Here is a 23,907-nt window from a genome sequence, read left to right on the forward strand (position 1 = left end):
AGTTACCAGCAGGCCAGTGAACAGCTTAACCTGCATATTTGAGGCAGTTACTGGACAAGCAGGTGTTCCTGCTTGCACAGAGACGAGTAATGATCAGAAAACAAAGGCATTCCTTAGTTTGTCAGTTTTTCTAGACTGTTCAGGGCAAGTCTGCCCCATTTCAGCTTGTACTGGTCACCTCTTCTGTCCCTTGAGTGCGGGTGGTGTGGCATGTCGTTCAGCTGGACTGGGGACACGTTTCTGACCCAGGCAGTGACAGGTTCCTGTGCTTTACATGGCATGGGAAATCATTGGTAGCAATTGCTAGCTTTACTGTTGCACCATGCTCTTGCTCATAAGGAAAAAATTTTTCTCCACAAGCAGCTTGCTAACCTTATCTTCAGCTGTAGATCAAAGTTCCTGGGAAGTCTGTGAGGTAGTATATGTATCAGCAGTGAGCTGGGATAACATATTAGATGTGCAATTTTTTTCTGGCATTACATATGTAACTTGGATAAGCAGTGTCAGAATACATGTTACGCTGGAAGCACACGATGTACTGAATTCTTGAGAGTGGGGATTAGGTATAATTGTGTGGAGTGAATGTGACTGAAGTATTTCCACATCTTCATAAAGCCTATGCTTAGTGGCTTCGGCACCTTGTTCCTCCATGCGGGACATACTTTTAAATTTGAGTGCTCTTTAAACACACGTTATTGGTGCTGACCACACTCCTTCAACTGATCCACCTTCCCAGTGTGAGCGGAGCTGGGGCTCCCTTCCTGGATCTCTCTAGGCAGTTGCCTGTGAAATCCCTGTGTTCAGACAGTGGTGTTTCCATAGACTGAACTCCTGGGACTTGCTAGTAAGGAGCCGTGTGTTTCTGGCTGTCAGCTAATTGTTCTGTGAGGTTCTCTACCCACTTAGCTCCTCTAATCAGGGTGTGGTTTTCTTATGCAGGAAGTGAGTATTAATTAACTCTTACTTTGATTACTCCAGGGATCTCTTTATAGAATCTCCCGCATTGTGACCTGATGCTGTCTTGAAATATGCTTGTTCTTGTGTCTTAATTTAATTTTACAGTTCTCTGCTGCTGCAGAGGATGTTAATTTAGATACTCATGGCCTTTCTAGAACAAACCTCTGAACTGTAAAAGTCTTTGTTCACACGTCTTCAGAGTATTGCTTTGTAGGCCCATGGGAGATAATACTGATCCTCCTTTGGTGTTCCTAGTTTCCTTTTCATTATGTGGTATAGTTGAGAAAAAGAATATGGTTTAGCATTTAGGAGGAGAAATTTCATCAGGCAGTAGTGGCATCAATGGACAGGGAGTGGTAGGGAAAAGAGGTCCTGTCCTGAACACGTGGCAGACGCATGTGCCTGCCTCTGCTGCTGTGTGAGGACGTGCCCCCCACGGGCTGGCCGTGCCCCTGCACCTCGCTCTGCCTCTCACGCCAGCCGTGCTGGGTGTGTAGGGCTGCAGCAGGGAGTGGGGCGTGGACGCTGGGATCATTGCTCTGGGCAGGAGACAGCTGTGCTGACTGGCCCCCAAAACAGGTGAAGACTGACCTGTCTGCTCCCAAGTGTGTTTAGAGCTAACTATGGCCAGGGCTCTTCTGGGCCAAGGTGGCAGCTCAGATCTCCTTCCTGGATTTAGGCATTAAAGGTCTGTTTCTGATGCCTTAATCCCGACAGGTGCTGCATGGTGTGTTCCCATGCTCTGGGCATCAGTGCCTTGTGAGGATCTAGCAGCAATGGACAGGCAGATGCTTTCTGCTTCTACTGTGAATATTCCAAGTGTTACCATACTCTGCTGTGGCTGTTACTTTTTATAGGCAATAGAGGGTTCTGTGGAGGTATAAAGTAGCACAGTGAGGTATGAGAGAATTTGTGCCAGTGTTTTCTCTTTGCTTATCCTGTCTCTTTTCATGTTGGAATAGCTGAGAGGCCGCAGCCTTCTGCCTGGGAGCAGGAAGGCAAAGACAAGACTGCAGGAGGCAAGCAAACAAGTTTAATAAGTATACTTGTGATTTTAGGAAAGCAACTCTAAGGCCATCAGAATATAGGATGGTGCCTTTTCCTGTTAGTACAAGAGCTTTGTTTATAAGCTCTGAGATTTTGATTATTGCAGATCATAAGTTGATTTAACTACAGGGCACCTGAGGCCAGAAGTTTGTTCCCAAATTCAGCCATACTGACAATGCTGAATATTGAATGAAATGCAAATTTGGAAAAAGATGTGACGTGGAGGAACGTTATGCCAGCAACCGCAGGGGAGAGGAATCTAGGACAATGTGAAATGATGTCTGATTTGTCCCTGGTACTTGGGCAAGGGCAGGGGGAAGGGGTTAGTAGTGGCTTGGGGAAGAGGAACGCTGTTTAACAAAGCACACACATCTGCCCTGCATAAATAAGTTTCTGTTTCAGTTCTGTGTCAGACAGATGGACCGAGTCATCCAGGCAGTAGCATAGTCCGTCTGTATTATTTCAGGCTTCAAAATGTCCTCTCAGATAAAAGTAAACCATGCTTTTTTCCTTTTTTTTTTTTTTTCCAACAGGAAAGAGACTGCAGGAATGGATCTCTGTCATCTTATGCTTCTCTCTGATCTGTTTCAATTTTTACAATCTTCTCTTCTACTTGCGACTGGAACACATGCCCTCTGTTATTGTGGGGATATGTAAGTAGGAACTGCTCGCTGCTGTGAACAAGGCAAGGCTGTTGTAGTGCTGGGAACAAATGTGTGATCTTTTAGGCTCGACTTACTATTGGAAAGGGAGAGGGACGTTTCTACATGGGCAGTTGTGGTGCCTCTGAAACTGAGGCCATCTGCAAGAAAAGGTTACTGCTTTATCTTTGATTTCAGCAGCTTCTTGGTATCTCAAAGGTGAAGTTTTTAACGTGGCTGTTTAAGTTCGGTGTTCTTATGTAGTCATTGCAAATGAAACTAGCTGCTGAGACCATCAATGATTGACAAAATTACTTACAAAAGCTTTTCGGAAAGCAAAAACCTGCAAGAAATCCTATAAAAGGTGTTCCAGATATCAAACTGGCTTGACTGCTGGGGACTGATAATTAAAACCAAGTATTTTGGGGGATTATGCTTTCATGACATGATGTGAAGTTTGGCCTTTATCCTGAATGATGACTTTTTCCAGCAATATAAGGAAAAGTTGCAGCTTTCTTGTGGTAATAAATGTGACTCTTGGTCTTTTATTCACTTGATTGGGAGCATGGTCAGCAGGCTCAGTAGTCTTGTCTTTGCCTCAGGTGTGTAGAGGTGTTTAGGTTGGCTGGGTCTGGTCAGTACAAAGCTAGCTCGTCTAGATGCAGTGAGAGTTGGTGATTTCACCTTTTTGGTGAAAGAGAGGAAGAACTAGTAAAGGTTTCTAATCTGATACTGTGCAACTTGACTGATAGAATTGGGAATTGCATGGAACTAGCTAAAGGGAAAATTTGTCTGATGACAAGCTGGGTGTGAAAAGGGACTCCAAAACATTCATAAAATCATTCAAAGCCTAAACCTGTTTACAACTTGGTAACACTCAGAGCAAAAAGTATCAGTGTTCACATGAGCTTTGTGTCATTAGAATAGTACTGAAACAGTTGGACAGAAACTGTCATGGGCAGCCAGAAGAGAGGGCAGTGGGGCCAGCTGGGCTGAAGCAGGTCATAGTCATCTGTGGCTGACTCAATTTATTGGCATTATCTGGGCAGCAAATATTACTGGTAGCTGTACAGTCATGTACGTATGGGAGGGGACATGGGAAAAGGAGGGGATTAAATTCAGAAATCAGAAGAGCCAACTCTGCAATGCTTACCTTTCATATGTTTCTGATAAACATCTGATATGGGATGAGGGAGGGAAGAGAATAGTAACTGTTTCACCAGTCTTCTACCACACCTGCAATGCGTATGGAGTACAATATTAACTTATTGTCTTGGGTGTGTATAAATATTTATGTATTTTTATACTAATTGCTATGATAGCTGAAAGGAAAATGAATGGTGTCATTCATTAGGATGCTATATGGTTTATTAGGATAGCTACAAGAGTTCAGCTTCTGTGCTTCATGGTAAAAGTAACTTTTCTACTAAGTGGGAGAAGTGGTGTATATTTTAGAACAGAATGGTACTTGTATACTGCTAATGATTAAAAAGTAAATAAATCCCAAACCAACAAACAACACACAACAGCAGATTCAAACAGTCTTATATGATAGATGCTGTGAATTTTTGTCAAAGCTGGAAGTGCTGATGCCCGATGTCTGTTCAATGGTTATTGCCTTTGTGTTGAGGCTAAGGGAGAGCTGTGCCCTCCCACTATGAATCATACCAGCTCACTTGGCCAGATTTGGTCTTGCCTACTCTCAGCTGTTGAGGTGGAGGTGCTGGGAGGAATGGAGAAGAGTGTGGCATGAGAACTGCTCCATAATGATGAGGACAGACATGGCCAAGGGGATCAGTGATGATGGTTAACCCGTAGTACGATCTGTTTGCAACCGGCTTTCATCTCAGAGATAATATTGATAAAAGCTAGAGTTCTCTGATATCCTGGTTACCAGTTTAACTGATAAACAGCCAATTCACTGATAATATTATTTATGCAGTAGTGAATGATTACAGTAGCAGAATCTGGATTCTGTGTAAATAAAGTAGTGTAGAAAGAACTGATAGCGTGTGCAAAAATGAGCGCAATAAAAAGTGCTGCACGCTGTCTTGTTTCGCTCTCTTCCTTTAGAACATTATTTTTCCAGGTAAAGTCTGAAGGATGTCTATAATTTGCAGTGATGATTAGGTTTTTATTAAGTTTTGTGGCACTTCTCTCCATAAGTGTCTGAATTCCTAAATACTGCACCTAACACAGTGGGTAAAATAGTCACTACTGAGTCAGAGGCATCATCAGGTGCATTCCCATTGAGAGCTTTCACGAAGCTCCATTTAAAATACTGAGCTTTGAGTTGAGATCACAAAAGAAACATTCTGCTAATAAAGACACAGCTCTAGATCAAGTTCACATCAGGTCTTTGGAAATCTGGAGGTGATCAGTGATCCAGTGGGCTGCATATGATCGGCTGCACAGACCTGTTCATTAAGGTGTGTGGTTGGGACCCTCAACCAACGTGTGGACTCTTATGTTAATATATATTTTCTTTTAAGAAATAGGGAGTAGTTTCAACCTTGTGCATAATTTCACCTAGCTTCAACCGTCTCCCTATAAGTAGAGGCTGTGGTATATCTTTTTTTTTTTCATGCTTTTAGAGCACACAGTTGTAACACGGGTAGTACTGTAAGTATCTTAATCTAGAAATTCCTGGGATGAGAAAGATCCGATCCTCCTCTTGCTGGCAGTCCAAAAGCACTTACTTCCTTGTGTGATGTGAGCAGGCAGTCTGCTGAGAAGTGAACTCACGTGGCATGCTGTCATTTGCTGTGCTGAATCACCCACGGGTCCTTGTGCTGTGGAGTGAGGGAAGAACTGTCAGGCCAGAACTTTATGGCTCTGTTTCAGAACAGCTTTGAACTGGGTTGCTCTCTTGGCTAGAGATGATCTGCCTGGAAAGGAAGAAGCGTGAGTCCCTTGTCTTCCAGGCTGGTTTAGCAGAGACAATTCCCTTCCCCTACTGACTGTCCAAAAAAAAAAAGTGGGCAGAGGATGGATTTGTTTTGTTGTTGTTTCTGTGTTAAATCCAGTCGTGCCTTATTCTGAATATTATCAGCTGCTGAGGAGCTATGAAAATTTTCCTCTTTGTGCAAGCTGACAGTTATGCAGATTTGGATCTGAAAAATGCATTTGCACACACATGGTTAAGTCCAGGGCAGCCTTGGTTAGGAAGGTTGGGTGTGATGGAGGTTTAATACCCCCGTTCTTTCAGTTGCAGCAGGACACCATCCAGCTATCTTGCAGAACCAGAGTGGCCTCTGCTGCTCTGACAGAAGCTCAGTAGTGCTGGGGACAAGGCTGGCATAGGTATTACTTGTGTGATAAGCAGAAAAGCCTCAGCAAACCAGGTAAGGTTAGGCTTGAAAGCCTTCAGGTGAGTTTGTGGTATCTAGTACATTATTCAAAATACAGGAGTGTTATATAGAGGTGGTATATTTAATAGCATCTAGATAAAAAATTTGGCAAGTTATACCATGGGTTCTGGTTTTCATTTTTCACTCCCTCCTTATGGCTTTGTATAGGTCTTTAAAGTCTTTTTTTTTCCAAATGGGTTTTCTTGTTTCTGACATTCATCTGTACTGACATTTGTTCTTCACAGTATGTTTGTGTTGTAACCTGTCTATATTCATAACTACTGCCTCACGTAGGGCAGGTACCTTCAGAAACGGGTTGTGACACAGAGCAAGACAGAATGAATCATTGCTGACTTGAGAGACAGGGAGCTACTTTTTGTAAACCCATTTGAGGTACATATTTCATTATTGCAGAAGTTGTGGTTTCTCCAGAGAGAGCATGCAGAAAGGAATCACTTAGGTCACTTTCAAAATAGAAACTCATTCGGACCAAGCTCTGCAGAGCTGCTCTGGCTCAGCTGCATTGCAGAGCCAGCTGAAGAGTGTGCAATACGTGTGGAGGCTCTGGCACACGCTGGAGTAAAAGCATTCGAGAGGCCATCAGTGCTTTATGAAGTGGACTGCTTTGGGTCAGCTGCTGCAAAGTCCTGCTGCCTCACACTGAGAGACAGAACTGTAACAGTGTCACTTAACTTCGGATTTACCTTGTATGTTAAAATGACTTTCTGCTTAAAATTTTGATTTAAAAAGTCCTTGAAGTTACACCAGGGAAACCTCAGTTAACAGGGGAATGTTATACTTCATTGCTGGTCTGGATAAGCCAAACTTTGTCACCTGCTGTCTTGCCCCACATGAAGTAACATCAGTTCTTCATAGCTGTAGGTAACTTTGGTTATTCTATACGTGTATTATATATCTTCAAGCTGGAGACTCCACAAGTTGTGGTTAAACGGGCAAAACTTTGATTCCGTGTTTTGTTAAACTTTGTATTGCACAAATCAAATTGCACTGCACTAACACGGTCCGTGTTATATCTTCCTTATCTGTTCTCTCTGTAACCTGGATTAGGGGATGAACTTCTCAGGCGTGCCAGCAGCTGTTCCTGGGCAGGAAGGATGAAGTCGGTGGCCTGACGGGGAGAGATGAGCCTCCCTCCCTGGTGGGGAGGGGAGCTGTGACACAGCCCTGTGCACAGCCGGCGGGCTGTGGCAGCAGGGACAGGACAAAGACAGCACTGTGTGCTTGCTGGGTTGTCAAGGCGCTCTTAAAGTTGCAGGGGATGCCAGGGCAATGTTCAGGTTGTACAAAACTGCCCTGTGCTCCTGGGAGCTGAGCTGACACTGCTTTGACTCCTGGGAACACTTTAAATGGATGAAACCGGAGGATTAGTTTCATTAGTCATACTAATGAAAGTATCGGATTTTTTTTTTAGTGAGGGAAAATTTGCTCTTGATTTTCATTTAATATCCATTATTCTCTGTTCTTTTAATCACTTTCTTCTGGGATGGCTTAATTGCTTTTTCTAGTAATGCATTTTCAGAGAAGAGAAGTGCACACCATGGTACTTTTTGTTTAAGAACTTATGGCCTAGGTGAAGTTGTCAGAATTCTTCAGCTGAAGACCTATTAGGAATAGCTTGCTTTGTGCTGATAGGATAAAGATGTGAAAATAAATTTGGTTGTTACTATCATTAAGTTTATTGAGCAGTGATTCCTAGCCAAGTCATGCTTCTGGTGGGTGAATATTTGCTTTAGGATCTGCTGCTGTTCAGCTCCAGGGGACACAGTGCCCTGGTTCCTTGGGGATCTCTCTTTACTGGTAGCTTCTGGCGTGGTTCCTGGCCAGGGCTGGCTTCAGGTCTGTCGCAGCGGGAGGTGAGGTTCTCAGGTGGCATTGCTGGGGGCAGTGGATTTTATGGCTTTCCCGTAGTGGAGAGAAACTGGAGTGTACTGGGGAAGGAGGGGATAGGTCTGCTGTGATTAGTGTGCCAGTCTTTCAAAATAAGCTTCTATGACTTCAGACAGACTTTTTCCATCTCTGGAGTGCATCTATTATAGATGTGGCTTATTTGAAAAGCCCTTTATAAGGTGATATAACTACTACATAAAAGGCCCTGGATAATCTATGTATTATTATTATATTTCATAGTTCAGCTGTGTTCTCTGGTTACTTGCACTGTTAGGTCCAGTCCTGACTGAATGTTTCTCAGCTTTAAATAGCCAAAATATTTAACTCTTCTTTTTCGCTTTTAGGCTGCTACATTTTGCACTTATTGAAATGTTCAGGGATTATTTTCTTAGCTCAATAACTTGACATAGTGTCAAACCCTTGCCTTCTCTGTACTGAATGCCATTAAATGTGGAATGCAGACAATTAAAGCACTTTATTTTTATGTAAGAAACAAAACTGTTACTTTAGTATATTGATTTTTAGAAAACAATTTTTTTTCTGTGGTGGAATTAGCCTCTGCTCTGACTCTTTAGTGCTGTAATATTCAACTAGTTCGTACAGTCACTGATTAAAAGTTACTGTACCTTTCAATGATGTTACACAATAGTATCAAGTTATTAAATAACATCTTATGCTGTGTTTTTCCTCTCCTGAGACTCTAACTGAATTTTTACAGTAAATCTGAACTATTATATACTCTGCTGTAGCACTTCTGGATTACAGTTTGAGAATTCTATCTATGCAAAGTCAGGCTTACACTTGGCTCTATAAAATTCTGATAAAGTGAAATGTTGTGTTGCAAACATGCAAAATAGTTCTACCTCTTGAAAACCTCATACCTCAAACTTCCTGCTGTCATTTGGCTCCTGCAACTCGTGCCCCTCCTCCTGGGTCTTCTGAGTACTCGCCTCCTCTTCAGGTATAAGCCATAGGTGGGCTGCTTCTCCATCCCACTGCTCAGCAGGCTGGACTGAAAAAAACTCATTTGTACAGAGCAGTATTTCTCTGATGCTTTACTGATCTGGTGAGTGTGTGAATCCACTGTTTGCAGTTCCTACATATCTATACTGCAGAGATCCTGCTTTTTCCGACTTCATGATTAAATCTTAATTCATGTTGAGGGCTTTCAATCTTATCTTGCCTTCCCATCCTTGGTGACAAAACATCAAGATCCTACACCACCTTAGAAAAGCAGCTGAACACTTGTGCCTTGGTTTTCCTGTTTTAGCTAAAGGCAGTTTGTTTGAGAATATTGAGTTCAGTTAATTGCCATAGGATGTGCCTTCTGAGCCTGGAGACAGGATGCAAATGATACTAGTCATGTACAACCTTTAGTACAGTTTTTGCTCTTTTATTACAACTCTTCATACAGAGCTGCTGAAGAGTGAGTGAGCCCTTCTGCAATACAGCTCACATAGGATTTCTGGTAGTTAGTTTTTTTCAGAATGCCTTAGTATAATGCACTGCCTCAGGCACCCTTCATTCTTTCCTCTTAGCTTTCTACCAGCTGACATCAAAGTAGCATGCAAAATATCTATTGAACTGTCAGTCTTTTGCCTCTATTTTTGTTGTTCTTCCTGCTGTTATTTCAAGCTCTGGTAATGCAGTGTGCTGGAGGCGATGGGGGTTAATAGGGTGATTACCTCAGCAAGAATGGTATTTTAGCTGTTGCAAAGCGAAGTGTTGTTTGGATATCTTCCCCTGAATCAAGGCTGTTTGCTCTTTCAGCTGCTAGGTGCAGATCTAAAACCTATTATGCTCCACCCTGTCTCCCTGAAGCTTACATGTGTGGCCTGAAGAAACCCCAAGTGTGCAGAGTTTACCACTTATAAAAAATAAGTTGTCTTCAATGCAATAAGGTGACATAAAGGATGAAGTGTCTCCTGCTGTATTTAAGAGTTTGTGCTAGCTAGATAATAGATTCAGTAGTGGGAATTGATTTTATAATATGAAAAGAAAGCCTTTTGGGGTAGTAGGTGCCACGCTATTCCTGATTTTATTTCTTTTCCCTTTTTGAAAGGGGAAAGACCACAGAGGTGAGGGATCAGCTAAGCAAAAGGTTAACCACAACGAGGGTTATATCTGAAATATGCTGTGTTGCATGCACTGTAAGTAAGCTCTGTGCTCCAGAGATGAAGAGAATTTGGTCAGTAATAACAGAACTAACTTGTCCTCTTCCATGTTTGAAAAATTACCTGCTCTTTAGCAATCCTGCTAATGTTACAAGAATTCATTAAACTGCACTCTCAAAGCTGCTGACCTAAGCATCCTGCTTAGAGTAGGAAAATTGGAAAAAAAAAAGGGGTAAATAAAAGTTTTGTGATTTGTGGGGAAAGGTGCCAGGGAACAAAACAACAGATAACAGATGCACATATCTCATTGCTTTGCAGTGAGAGGGAGGAGTAACAAGATATTCTGGAGTCAAAGGAAGATAAACCAGTATACCAGCAATTTTAACTTTTGGGTTGGATTACAAATGAGTTGGAATTCTCTTGCCTAACATCTGAGCAGGCAAAGGGGCACCTGCCCATCCCAAAAAGCCTCAGTACTATAAATGAGAAGCTGTGCTTGAAGAAAGTCTTCAGACACATAAAGAAACAAATGCTGGCTGGTGAAGGAGAAATCCAGGAGTTCTCCTAGCTTCACAAACACCTGAAGAAGACTTGGTGAGGCAGGCAGAGCGAAAAGTATGTTTCCTGCATCCCCTCTGGTTTTCCAGCTCCCTGCTGTTTCTGGTGCAAAGACTACATTACAGTGGGCGACTTCTGTAAACAGCCTGATTTTTGTAAATATCGGCAGGGAAAAGTAAAGAGCTGTGTTCCAGCTGCTCTGACCTGGCCCTGTGCCTGCTTTTGGTCTGCATGGACTCACAGGCTTCTCTGAGAACTGCCAGATGTGACAATAGTAAGTGACTCTGCCTTATCTCTGAGCACCAAATGAGAGTAGGGACTTGCTAACTGAGCTGCTTCAAAACGTAGGTTTTGAACAGTTAATCTTTGTGTTTCTGTTGCTGTGCTTCATTTAACAATAAACTGCAATATCAGTATATAGTTTTAACTGGTGTGGACTTTGTGTGTGATTTTGAGGGCCCTTCACTGAGCTCAGATGCTATCAATTCCCAGGTATATTTTATTTGCACAGTGCACAGTAGCTATTTTGAAATACGGCTTGTGCTTCTGCTGAATTCTTTTTAACCAGACCTGCAGGTAAGAGGTGTATGCTGCCTTCCCCTTCCAGAGCTTGAGTGCTGGCTCTGCAGAGAGTTACTGAGTATGTTTGTGTACAAAGTATACACCAGGTGTAGAGTCACCTGGTGGTCCATCTCAGTAAAAGTTAACAGCAAGGGACAGCACTGTGATGAGGAAGGATCCTGATTCTTAGTCTGGTTCATTCTTCAGCAAACCTAGGCTCCATCCAGGCCTGGTTAATCTCTCCTGAAACCTGCTTAGAGCAAAGTGTGCAGGCTTGAGGTGGTGCCCCGGTGGTCCACCTCAGTAAAAGTTAACAGCAGGATCTTTCTGATGTTTTTATTAACCAGAAGGGACAGCACTGTGATGAGGAAGGATCCTGACTCTTAGTGTGGTTCATTCTTCAGCAAACCTAGGCTCCATCCAGGCCTGGTTAATCTCTCCTGAAACCTGCTTAGAGCAAAGTGTGCAGGCTTGAGGTGGTGCCCCTCGGTGTGTCTGTTTGACAGTAGGGTCTGACAGGCCTAGATCCCTCAAGCACAGAGGTCCCAAGGCAGTGTCTCACCCTTTGCTATGGCCATATTGCTGTGCTCTGTCATATTGCCCCAGCCACCCCCTTAAAAACAAGGGAACTTCTTTGGCAGTCTTCTCTAGGTTTTCTTCCTTAAAAGCATGAAGAGCCTGGCAGCAGAGCTCATGAAGGAGAGTATCTCAAATAGTGTTGGAGGCTTTGTTACTAAAGGGACTGGGAAGCTGGGAGTCAGATGAGTTCTGTGGGTGAAGAGTGATAGATGTCTGTTAAACACCATCTGACAGGTCTGTGACTAACTGGGAAATATACAGTTGCTCTGATCAAATAACATCTTTTACATCTATACTTTTACATGTCATGATTAGCCAAAAGCTTGGATAGATAATCCAGAACATGAAGGCAAAAATAGTGTTCTACATGCAAGAACTGAAAATTGCGTTTTCTTGACCACAGTTTTCTAGCTGCCAGCCACGATTAGATTTGAAAATCTTTCTGCTTGTTGCAACAACTTCTGTTTAATGCTGTATGTAACTTAATAAGCCAATATCACAAGTGTGTAAGGCCCCTTACAGAGGATTGTTAGCATGAGTTCTAGGGCTTTGCCTGTAGCTTCCCAGATGCCACAGCCTTGAAGTTGTTTGATGTTCCAGTCTTATTTTGTAAATAGTATTGCTGCACCCAGGAGCAGCTTCTTCAGTAATGCTTATCTGTAGTCACTGGAATTCAGTGCTTCTTGTTTATAGACACACTGGACCAGGGGACAAGAGGAAGGGTCTGAAGATAGTATTATCTGTTTGGATGGCTTTAACAGCTGTTTGATAGCCAAGTAATTTAAAGACTACTGAAGAGGAGGGTAGGCAGATTTAAGTGATTCAGTTACAGCAATTGTAAAGATTTGTCAGGCTCTTCTGTAGAACACGGCTTAAACACAATCTTTCTATAGGTTCAATGAAGGCTGTAACTGTCCAAATGGTGTCTTGTTAATCTCCTTTTCCTAGTTGCCTGACTTTGTTTATTCAGACCAGGGAGATGTCATGTGTTTCTAAATATTTAAGTTAGAGGTAGATAAACAGACTTTTAAGACAAGTATAAAATATGAATACGTGGATAAAAATGTGTGTGCATCTAACTGCCTCTCTCTTCATTCAAGTTGCAGGAGTTATTACGGCTGACTTTCTATCAGGATTGTTTCACTGGGGAGCAGATACCTGGGGATCTGTGGAGCTACCCATAGTTGGAAAGGTTTGAGATTCTTATCTTTAAACTTGAAAAAGTTGTGAAATAATCTTCCAAAACACTTCCAGTGTTCCCAGCTATGTTGGGCAGTGTATTTAAGCTGTATCTGTCTTGTAGCCTTGCCAATGTAACCAGCTCCCCACCCCCAGGACCCTCCTCCACTCGAAGGCCTAGGTGACATGTTCAGGGTGACATTGTTCCATTTTATCACCTTGTTTGCACACAGTTTTGCAATAGCACTGTTCACAGACCTTCCCCGGGTACGGCCCATGGTGCCACAAGCAAAGAAACCGGGCTAGACTGGTGTAGATGTTTCAAGAGGCCAATAAACACAAAAGAGATGGAGAGCTGTTCCTGTAGCTGAATTTTCTTAAAGCTGTCTTGTGAAACATGAAGATGGTCCCGTAAGAAATCTTTCCAGTTCTCTCTTCTACTGGTCTCTGTTCTAAAAGTAATAGTATTAGAATGGTGATGACTGCAGATTTTGATCTGAGGTGTATTACACTTCTGCAGCTGCAAATGGCAGGTCCTTAGTGGAAGGTGCACTGACTTCTGTAACAAGCAATAATCTGTTTTTTAAAAATAAACTTCTTCATAGCTACCATTAATTACTCCTCATAGTACAATATTAGAAGGATCTCTATTAATAAAAAAAGTGGGATATCCCATATCATTATCCAGAAATATATGGAGAACAGCAAATTAAGACTGTTGGTTTCAGATTTGTTTGCCTTCAATAGACTGTTTTCCTCAAATCCCTGTTTGTCTGAACCATAGTTCAAGGGGGAAAAAAAAAGGCATTGCGGGAGACTATGCACTAAATAAACAAGAGTTCAGGCTGGCCAGGACACCTTTGCATAGACTGTACAGGACGTATGTGTTAAGGCAAATGAGTAACTTGCTTTGCTGTTCCAGTCCTATGTATCACATTTGCTCTGCCTCCCCTTGGGCTGTGCATTTAGATGTGATTTCTACTCCTAGAGGAGACTTGTCCATAATCTGTTTGACCTGCACTGGCTTGCCTAATCATTTAACTTGCATTTGGTCTGTTAATACTGTTATCTGTAGCCCATATGAAATGTTAGGCTGAATTTTTTTTTTTTTTTGTTACTGTTTTCTTGGTTTATGCTGCTTAGCAAATGATTTACCTCTGTGAATTTCACAGGCTTATTTTGTCTGAAATTAGGCTACTGAAGTTTTGGGTTTAAGATCTAGAGGTCCTGAGTGAAAATTATGAAGAATAAAACTGGAAAGCAATGAAAAACTGGATTTGAGTCTGGGAATGGAATTGGTTTCCAAATGTAAATAAAATTATCTGAAGTACTGTCATCACAAAAGTTTGAATACTGCTTATGTGCTTCATACTATACAACCCTCTTAAACTCAGTGATCAGATTTGAATGCACGTGAGATGTTGGGGGGAATGTATTGTATTTTTTCTTTCTAAGATCGTTATCGAGTCATGGTGCCATGTTTATGCATTTGTTCTTTTCAGGCTTTCATCAGACCCTTTAGAGAACATCACATTGACCCCACAGCTATCACCAGACATGATTTTATAGAGACCAATGGAGACAACTGCTTTATGACACTAGTCCCATTGGCAAACATGGCATACAAATTTGTTTCTTTTTCCCCAGGTAAGCTGGTACTTCTGACTTTTGTGCATTTTACCATTTCTGTTAAGACTTGAATGAACCTTTGTCTGCATAAATCTAGGAGAAATTAATGAATGCAAGATGACGAGTCATAGCTGTTGGAAGCATGATTCTCCTGGGAGGAGAGAGGGGAAACTTTTTTTCTCGAAGGTGGGGCAACTAGAAGTAGGACAGTTAGATTCTTTAGTCAACAGAGAATTTGTAGCTGGAGAGTCTTGCAAGGAAGCATTACAAGTTACAGTAAATACTCATTTTATAAGAGGGATCAGACTGTGTGCCTATAGGGATACTCATTGCTCCCAAGTGTGTAGAAATGCTTCATGCCTGTATAGAAGTACTTTATTTGCAAAGCAGAAGTGGAAGAATTAAAGGATTAATTTAATTTTATAGCTGGTAAGCTCAGGGTTTAACTTCCTGTTTGTGGTGCGTTGGCAGATGCTGGCACAGCCTGTCTTGTGACACTCTGGAACTGCTTATGGCTCGCTGGCTCTCGTGGTGCTTCTGCCAAAGCAGCTTCGCTGAGCCCTGTGTTAGGTCTGGCAGCATCAGACAGATCTGTCTGGGCAAGACACCGTTTTCCTGGCAGTAATTTGCCTTTTTTTGGATGATGTTTTAAGATACACTTCTTGTTTTGCAGAGGCATTACACGAAACATGTCCTTGGGAGTGTTACGTCTTTGCGCTTATCATCTTCATTACCATGACAAACCAGATTCACAAGTGGTCTCACACATACTTTGGTCTTCCACGCTGGGTCATATTTCTACAGGACTGGCACGTTATCCTGCCACGGAAGCATCACAGGATCCACCACGTGTCTCCACACGAGACCTATTTCTGCATCACAACTGGTACTGCTCTCTGGTTCATGCAGCAGCTCTGTTTAGTATCCTAGTGCAATTTGCCTGGCAAGATGTAATTTAGTGACAACCTATTAAATACCTAGAAAATTACATGAAGTGAACTGTGCTATTAGCTGCACAAACTCCTAGCAAAACTATAGTTTTTGGTGCATAAAAAATGCAGGGGGGGGATTCATGATTAGCTAAAGGTGACTTTCAGCCTGACAGGATAGTCAGTGGTACTGAGACCCAATTTTGTGATTTCTTGTTAATCTCATGCTGGTAATGGCTTTTGTTAAAGTCCTAGAGCTGTTGATGCTTCAAAAGAACAGTCATCTGCAAGTGCAGCTTACCTTGGATGATCATTTCTAAAGCAAGGCGTCTGGATCTTCAGCATTCATTTGTTCTGATTTGGAGGAGAGGAGTGGACAAACATGCAGAAAAGTGGCTTTAGGTTCCTTTTATATCTATATTCAATTTTATGCCCACTGTACACACGGGTGTATTCAATCACCAGTGTTGCACAATCCTGGGGATGTTATCGAGTTAATCAGACAGCTGGAAATAAACCACTCCAGTTCTTCATTCTGTCATTGGCTTTGAAAAACAGTTCATATCAGTTTTGGAATCTCTGCCGAGGAACAAACCTAGTTCTCATGACCAGAATGTCATGTAAAAGCATGGTACCATTAAGAAGCCTGACTTGACAGATGAAGGCATAAGTTTTGCCACAGTTAAAGGCTTTTTTTTCTGTCCTATCATGTCCTAAAATTTGAAACTGGCCATTATTAGCAGTTTTGGGCCAGTTGTTGTTTGGTTTTGTTTTTTTTTTTAATAAGAGGGGGGGGGAAAAAAAAAAGAGAGTATGTGCTTCTGTTCACTCCTTGCTCGCTGTAAGTGTTCATGCCATACTAGTCTGACAAAACACAACATGATAGATTCTCTACTGGGATTTTCCAGTGAAGTAAAGTGTTTCTGCAGCCCTAATTCTTTTGGGGTAGAAGGGAGGAGGAGGAAGACAGAAATATGCAGTCCATGCACTATTTAAAAGGGACCTTTACTGAGTAAAATAGAACTAGTTATTGTAGTGCACTTGTTAGTGACTTGACTGAAGAGTAGACAGCCAAGTCCAAAGAGTGCACTTGATTTCAGAGCTGACCTGTGTACGGAAGGTCTGGCAGTGTCCTCATCAGGGAAGGTGTCAGATAACAGCTTTCTGGCATTCCCAGCATGGAAGCTTTTGGACTGACTGCCATTTTTAGACAGCAGGAAGGGCTCTTCCATTCCTTGGGGGGTGATGGCTGTGTTAATGAGAACTGCATGGGCTGACTTTGTAAAGGGCATCAGTGTACAGTGGGCTGAGTGGAGCTGCAGGTGAGCTGGGAAAGGTCATGACCAACTGTGCAAGGTGGCTGAAAGCAGTGTCAGTTGTGCTACACTGTAAAGCTGGAGTTGTGTCAGATGAGGAACAACCTAGCTCTGGAGAAAGATGACATTTTGCAACAGTGAATGTCCTGAACGTTCTCTCTCCCTCTAGTATTTCTGTCTTGTAGTAGCTATACATATACCCTAGGACCCTGCCAGCAAGAAGAACTGTTTTCCCTCTGCTGGCTGTCACCACTGCAGGGATGGCAGCAGGACCAGGCAGAGCTGGTTCTGTGGCAGCTCCCCCAGGTTCCAGCCTCGCTTGGCTGTGCTGTGCTGCCTCTCAGCTCTTCCCTCTAACACGAACCGCTGCTGCCAGCTCACTGTTTCCATTGTGGTAACAGCTTCTTCCTTCCTGCCTCTCCTTTGGTTTTGTTTTCTTATGCTTTTTTCACTGTTCTAGAAATGTCCACAGAGTAAAGTATAAGGTGTGCTTACTGAGCAGTTCTGGAAGTGTGGCATAACAGACATAACCCTGTGGACAGCCATCTCCTCCTGCTTGTAGGAGAATTTACAAGGGGAAGTAACATTTCCCAGTGCCAATTTCTTCTAGATTTCCTAGTTTTACAACAGTTAATAAAGCACCAGCCTAAAATTACAATGTATATAATGGATACCATGTATATAGCACAATGTATACAACTTCTGTGTGGATACAATGTATAAAATACATTGTGTAGACTGTGTATTTGTGGATACAATGTATACAATACATTGTAATAAAAACTTACAACATTGCCTTTTTGTGCACTCTCCTGTCAATTCTGTGTAGTTAGGCTGGCATCAAAATACAGTATCAGAAAATGAAGTTACTATACTAATAATTATCCTAGAAGTGAGACGAAGTCTTTCTGAGTTCAGGGTGAGGCCTGTGTGAGTTCTAGCCTCACAGCCTGTACAGTGCAATGTAGCTACAAATCGCCCAGTCCTAAATCTGTAGGCTGGGAAGGATGCAGTAAAGTCCTGTTGCATGCAGAATGTGACGACACTTACTGCCCTTCTCACATAGAGTGGTAAAAGCCAGACCCATGCCAACCTGTTCCAGTCTTCCTGGTCACTGGCAGCAGAAGCATTCCGTTAGGTCACCTGCTCAGCTTTGGGAGTGTGCTGCAAGCAGTGCTGCCATTTTAGTCCAGAATGTGTCCAGCATCAGCTACCGTTAGATGCAGCATCATACGGCGTCATTTCCCTGCCACAGGCTTCACTAGCAACCAGTTATGCAAACTTTAATTTTGCCCAGGGAGAGCATAACACATGTAAGTACTTTGTAAAAGAAATCTGATGTTGGAACTATCTAAACTTGAGGCTTTAAGATTTTTAAAAAAAAAAAAATAAGAAAAATCTTAGTCTACTTTGAACTTTAGTTAGTGGTGCTTAGGTCCCAAACAGAAATCTTGATTTTAAAAAAAAAAAAAAATTCTTTTAATAATTTCCTTTTTTTTTTTTTTTTTCTGGAAACCAAGACATTGATAAATATTTGAGATTTCAGAGTCATGTTGTATTTACTTTCTTGTACTAGCTTATGAGAAACAGGGAAAAGCCAAGCTCTCTTTGTTGATGGGGAAACTAATTGGGAGGAAGACAGCTAAAGATGTAGGGTTGGGTTTTCTGTTTGGTTGCTTTAATTTCAAGACTAAATCTCAGGTGCTACTAATACAGATATGTTGCTTCTAACACAATTCAATTTAATGATCCCTTTTCTGATAGCTTTGCAATGGGCATAGTCAACCTCTGAACTCCCATTATTCTTGCCTTACAAATGTTATGAAATAAACATTGCGTTACGTTGTACTTTGGATGCTATGACAAATTAACCCCCTTTTTTTTTTTCCCCTTTGCAATCACTTAGGTTGGCTGAACTATCCGTTAGAGAAGATAAGATTCTGGAGATGTTTGGAGAACATTATCCAAGGAATTACTGGGGAGAAGCCAAGAGCAGATGACATGAAATGGGCCCAGAAAATTAAATAACTTTTGCCAGCCTTCTGCAATCCTTAACTTGTTGCCAATGTTTGGTTTTTTGTTTTGTGTTTTTTTTTTTTTTTTTTTTAAAAAAAGCCATCAGCCAAAATCAAGACCTGCAAAGAAATAACTGACTCTAAAGCACAAACTAAAAAGTGCTAACGCAGACTGTAATGAAAAGAACTAATTCTTAAAACAATACTTGAAATGAAGATGATTACTCTTGCTGAGCACCTTTTTGTTTAGCCATGTGTGCTTACATCTTAGAACATACTTCATTGCTGGGTTCCATAAGGCTATCGGGCAGGCCAGAAGGCAGGACACTCACTCCATTGGGACATGGTGGCGTAGTAAACATGTGTTGTATCAACATTCTTTAACACTTCACAAATAGCTTGTTGCCTAAGACTTATAGGGAGAATGGTGACAGCAGTTTCTCACTTCCTGTTTTGAGTCCAAATACACTGCATGAAAACAGTGTATCAGAGTAATGGAAGCCTATAAAATCATTACTGTTCAATGCACTTAGTGATTGATAAACTTACAGCTCTATCTTTGCTGTCATGTTAGATCTAGTTGATGTAATGTGGAACAGACTTGGAGAATCCCACTCCACCAGTGGGCCACGAATCCTCAAGTGTCTTCAGTTTCCCTTAAAATAAAATTGTTCTACTCTCTACGTGGAATTAAACAAACCATTTCTGCATAAGCCTTCAACTTAAGCCTCTGAGGAAAGGGAGGGCACCCAGTACAACACACAGTCATGTTTGTTCATGTGGAGTGCTCACTGATGAGTTTTCTATTAAGTATGTCCTACCCTGACAATAAATGTTTAAAATAGTTCTAGCATCGAGCACATTGCAAATAGCTGTATTCAAGAGCTCAAGGTATCAAACTTGTAATGTTAGAAGGGAAATGTCAATGACTGGTGTTTTGGTTTGGGTTTTTTTGTGTTTCTTTTTTTTTTTTAAGGTGCTTGCTTGTTTCTGTAAATAATATAAAGCCTTAATATCTTCTGGTGTAATGGAATAATATTTTAATGTGATGTTTGAATGTATATAATATATTTATAACAAAGCAGTTGGATAATACTAATCATGTTTGTTAAGTTTTGTTGCTGTTCTTCATTGCTGTATTGTCAGCACTTAGTCCAAGAACTCAGTCACTGATTGCAAAACTGTTCATGCTGTTTGAGCCACCTGAAACACTGTGCTGCCTGTTAGGTCATGTTTAGGTTGAAGTGATCAATTGTTTGACACTATACTGCACCAGAATTCAACGTCCTTCAAGATGTGCAGATTTTGCTTTGGATGTAAAGGGTTAACTGCTGGACTGGGGCTGTGGAGAAGTTCTCCTAACAACATCCTACATGCACCTTATCAAGTTCATGTGATTTGCATCTGGTTTAATTCTTTCCTAAATGAAGGCTTACTGTTGGTCAAAGACTATTTTCTATTCGTAAGTTGTAAATGGTGTTGAACTCAACCTGTCTTTTCCTGAAGAGCATGGTAAGGTGGCTTTGAGTCCTAAGTTTAGACTTACCATGATCTCAACTTCTTCAGATAGGATGGACCACAGCTTCTGAAAGGGTTGGGACTTGGCAACTCTCTTTCAGCAGAAACTGCAGAATGCAGACGTGTCTGAGCTGGGTTCTGCAGATTAAAATCATAACTGGTATCTTGATTACAAAATACTTAATGTGTTTAAACGATTCAGGCCTTTGGAGAACCTTATATCACTCCATGAAATATTGTCTATTCTAGCTGTCACAGCCAACATCAGGTCTGTAGCTTTGACAGTAAAGAATACTTGCACTTTAGTAGGAATCTCCAAATGCATTTTGTTGAAACTGGAGGAAGAGGACGGAATAGTCCTTTAATGCTGTTATTGTAGAGACAGATGTGTGATTTCATGCTATCTTTGGTGAAAAGAACAGATTTCCCCCTTTCTCTTTCACCCATGCCATCAAAAGCCTTGGCAAAGAAGACTACGTATAAGAACACAGAGCACCAGGGGAGCAGCCAGGATGTTGGAGACTTGATTGGAAAGACTGTTGCAAACTGGCAGGTTCTTTGTTAATTGCTCTTCCAGATCTGGATGTTTAAGTGGTGTGTTTCTGTGCCAAACCTGTTGGTGCAAAGTTGTTCCTGGAAGTAGTTCTAGCTCTACTTGTTTTAATTTCCAGGTGCTGGATGTTCAGCTTTATATATAAAAAAATTGAGATATGAATATAAATTTATGTGGGAAGAAAGGCAATGTCTGCTATCGTGGAAGTCAGTGTGGTGATTATTACTCTGAATCCATGAAGTTAGACCTGTTAATATCGGCTATGTATGGCTGAAACTTATTTTAAATTTCTTTGGTGTAATAGGTGTTGAACTGAGCATATGCTGAATGCTGGTGAAGTGAGGATGCAAACTACCATGTGTCCAGAGCAAAGAATGCTTCTCCATCCTTTCTTGTCTTCCAGTGTATCCCCTGCAGTTCTAGAGGTGTAGGAATGCTCACGAGACAACGTCTGTTGCTGTCAGTACCAAAGAGCTACAGAATTTATTTCTGCCATCTTGACCAAAGTTTAAATTCACGCCTGCTTCTACCCTGAGACTCCTATAATCTATATTCTAACAGATTTGTAGTCCTTGGTTGTCTGTCCCTCCTGCCCTCATCTCTTTCTTCTCCTTTCCAACACCCTTGACTCCAGTTTAAGTAAACCATTGTCAAAGACCAGCACAAAACTGGGCAGGTACTTGTGACTCCTGCATAAAACCACCCGAAGAACTGAGTCCTTTGAGAGCTCATCTCTTCCTGCAGGTTGAAATGCCAGGTGAACAGCAGTGGTGCAGTGTGGATAACAAATTGATTTGAAGCACAGAAATTATTAGACTTGAACTTCAAGAATGCTGTTAAAGGCAATTGCGGTTGCCCAAATCTCTCTCAGCCACTTGATCTAGAGTCTTATTGGAAACAAATCTGAGCTACTAATACTGGTGGCTGCTGGGACTGCTCTGTTAATCTTGCTTAATTAGGAGAAACTGGGACAGCAGTTAATCTCTGGATGCTGTTTTACATGCTGATGCTGTGCCCGTCTCCCAGGGCAGCTCTCGCTCCTGGTGACACAATGCACTTGACATGGCTGGCACCTCCCGGGGTCCCCTGGAAGCATCACTGTTCAGGAGGCAGTGGTGAGGGGCACGGCCTCTGAGCAAGTTCTGGTTTTATAATCCTTCATCTTTCCCTCCCTGCTTTGATTTGAGGTGTATCTCTAAGCTTTCTACTCCTTGGAGAAGGGTTGATGAATACCCATGTGAATTGGCTTGTTCCTCGGTCTTCAGTGGGTTTCTGGAAACTGTGCCACTCATTTAAAGTAGTGGATGCTTCTGTAAAATCAATATGGCATCTCTGGAGCAAAAGGCTATGTGGATCCTTCTTAACAGATGTAAATCTGGCTTAAGACAAATTTTTCTTAAGTTGATTAGGAGCAGCTTAGAGCTAAAGCAGAATAAGGCACTCCTTTTGAACTCCCCAGAGCTGGCCGGCATTTCAGTCCAACCAAATGCTTTTAAAAGCTGTTTGATTTCAGACTCTCACCTCTACAGAAAGACGTGGTCAGTCGCCTGCTCCCTGGACCTTCAGGAGGAGGTCTTTCACACCTTCAGCTGCTGCCAAGTCTGTCGTTGTGCTTCAGTGAACGGGCTACTCGTGGTCATGTGAGGGTCTAGCAGGGGCAGATGTGTTTCATTACACGTATCTGCGGTGTTGCAGAGGTGCTGCAGGCAGAGCTGTTTGGGGACACATCTGCAAGGGGAAGTGCTGCACAGTGGTGGCCAGAGGAAAATCACTAAGCGCCTTAAAATCCTGCTTGGCCTCTTCTTAAGCCAGTATTTGGGACAGCCTGATGGGCTCAGGTTTGGTGCTTGATTTCAAGTTCCCACGGATGCATTTCGAAATGCTCAGCTTTCTGTCATCTCTTGACTTCTCCAATTTTGTTTCATTTTGCTGCTGGATCAAGTCGTCAGTGCTCTCTCCACTCATCTGCAGCCTCAACCTGTCCTGACAAATGAGGAGAAACCCTGCTCAGAGCTAGTGAGGCAGTCCTGCCATACAAAGCCAGCGGTTCCTCCTTTCACCAGCCTACAGACCACAAGTGCATTGGCAGAGCTATGTCTTCCTGCAATGTTTTTGTTCTGCACTATTTAAAAAAGGGAAAAAAAAATAAAGCTCGAGAATGGGTTGGGCCCCCAGCTGTTTGCACAAGACAGCAGGGCCAGTGTCAGCAGACTTGCCTACATGAGATGGGGCCAGATGAGGTTTTTGGCTCAGGTGCAGTGTCTGTCTGTCTGTGGTTCTGCAGCTTAACCAGCAGCAGGTGTGACAAGTGGAAGGGGAGCTCTGGTTAGTGGGGGATTCTGGCTGCTTGATGACGAACTTCTTTGTCGTGGTGAGCTGGGCAGCAGCAGCACCAGGGCCTCTCCTGTGGGCTCGTTCCCATCTCCTGGCCAGGTCCTCTGAGCTCTTATGCCACCTAGCTGCGTTACTTCTCTCTTCAGCCAGCACTGCTCTCAGCCATGTCGAAAATATGGTAGTAGGATGAAATAAAATCCACCCAGTAAAACCACCCCTGCTGTTTCAAAGTAGCTTCAGGGAATAATTGCTAGGAGCAGTACTTTGGCTGTGTTTACTGTGGAAATCAGAGTATGTTAAAGTTGACTTACCAGAGTAAATGGCTTAAAATGCAACAGGTCTCCCTTTTGCTTTGTCATTGTTTTAGCCAATTTTCAGATGGTGTCTTAGGGCACAGTTTTTCTACTATGCGTTGCAAGAAAAAACGGAATTAATTTCCCTCTTTTTTTTCTTCCCCCCCCACCCCTTACAGCTCTATTAACTGGAGGGGGCCAAGGGCAGATGTGCTTTTGATTAAAACACAGTTTTAAGGAACTGTGACTAAGGAACACTCGCTGATGTCCCTTATGCCTCTTCTGGCTATGCAGCTTTTATGTTCATGTCAGCTAGAAAATTTTTCATTGCCATGTGTGGGACAGCAGCAACCTCCTGACAGCCTGTGAGCAACACGTGGCCGAGCTCCCTGTCCCCGGTTCTTCAGCGGCTGCCCCGGGCCGTGG

At 42.3% G+C, this 23,907-nt stretch overlaps 1 protein-coding gene across 1 annotated transcript; it reads left to right on the forward strand.

The window, feature by feature from the left end:
- Window positions 1–2,537: 2,537 nt before the first annotated feature.
- On the forward strand, window positions 2,538–18,846 carry TMEM189 (transmembrane protein 189; the record flags this gene model as incomplete). Its single annotated transcript, XM_008950287.1, has 5 exons — window positions 2,538–2,657; window positions 12,816–12,907; window positions 14,397–14,541; window positions 15,197–15,409; window positions 18,675–18,846. Coding segments are annotated over 5 exons (692 nt in total), but the record flags the coding sequence as incomplete, so codon positions are not given.
- Window positions 18,847–23,907: the final 5,061 nt, after the last annotated feature.

This window comes from Merops nubicus, unplaced genomic scaffold, assembly GCF_000691845.1.
Source record: "Merops nubicus isolate BGI_N331 unplaced genomic scaffold, ASM69184v1 scaffold8992, whole genome shotgun sequence".
Taxonomy (NCBI): domain Eukaryota; kingdom Metazoa; phylum Chordata; class Aves; order Coraciiformes; family Meropidae; genus Merops; species Merops nubicus.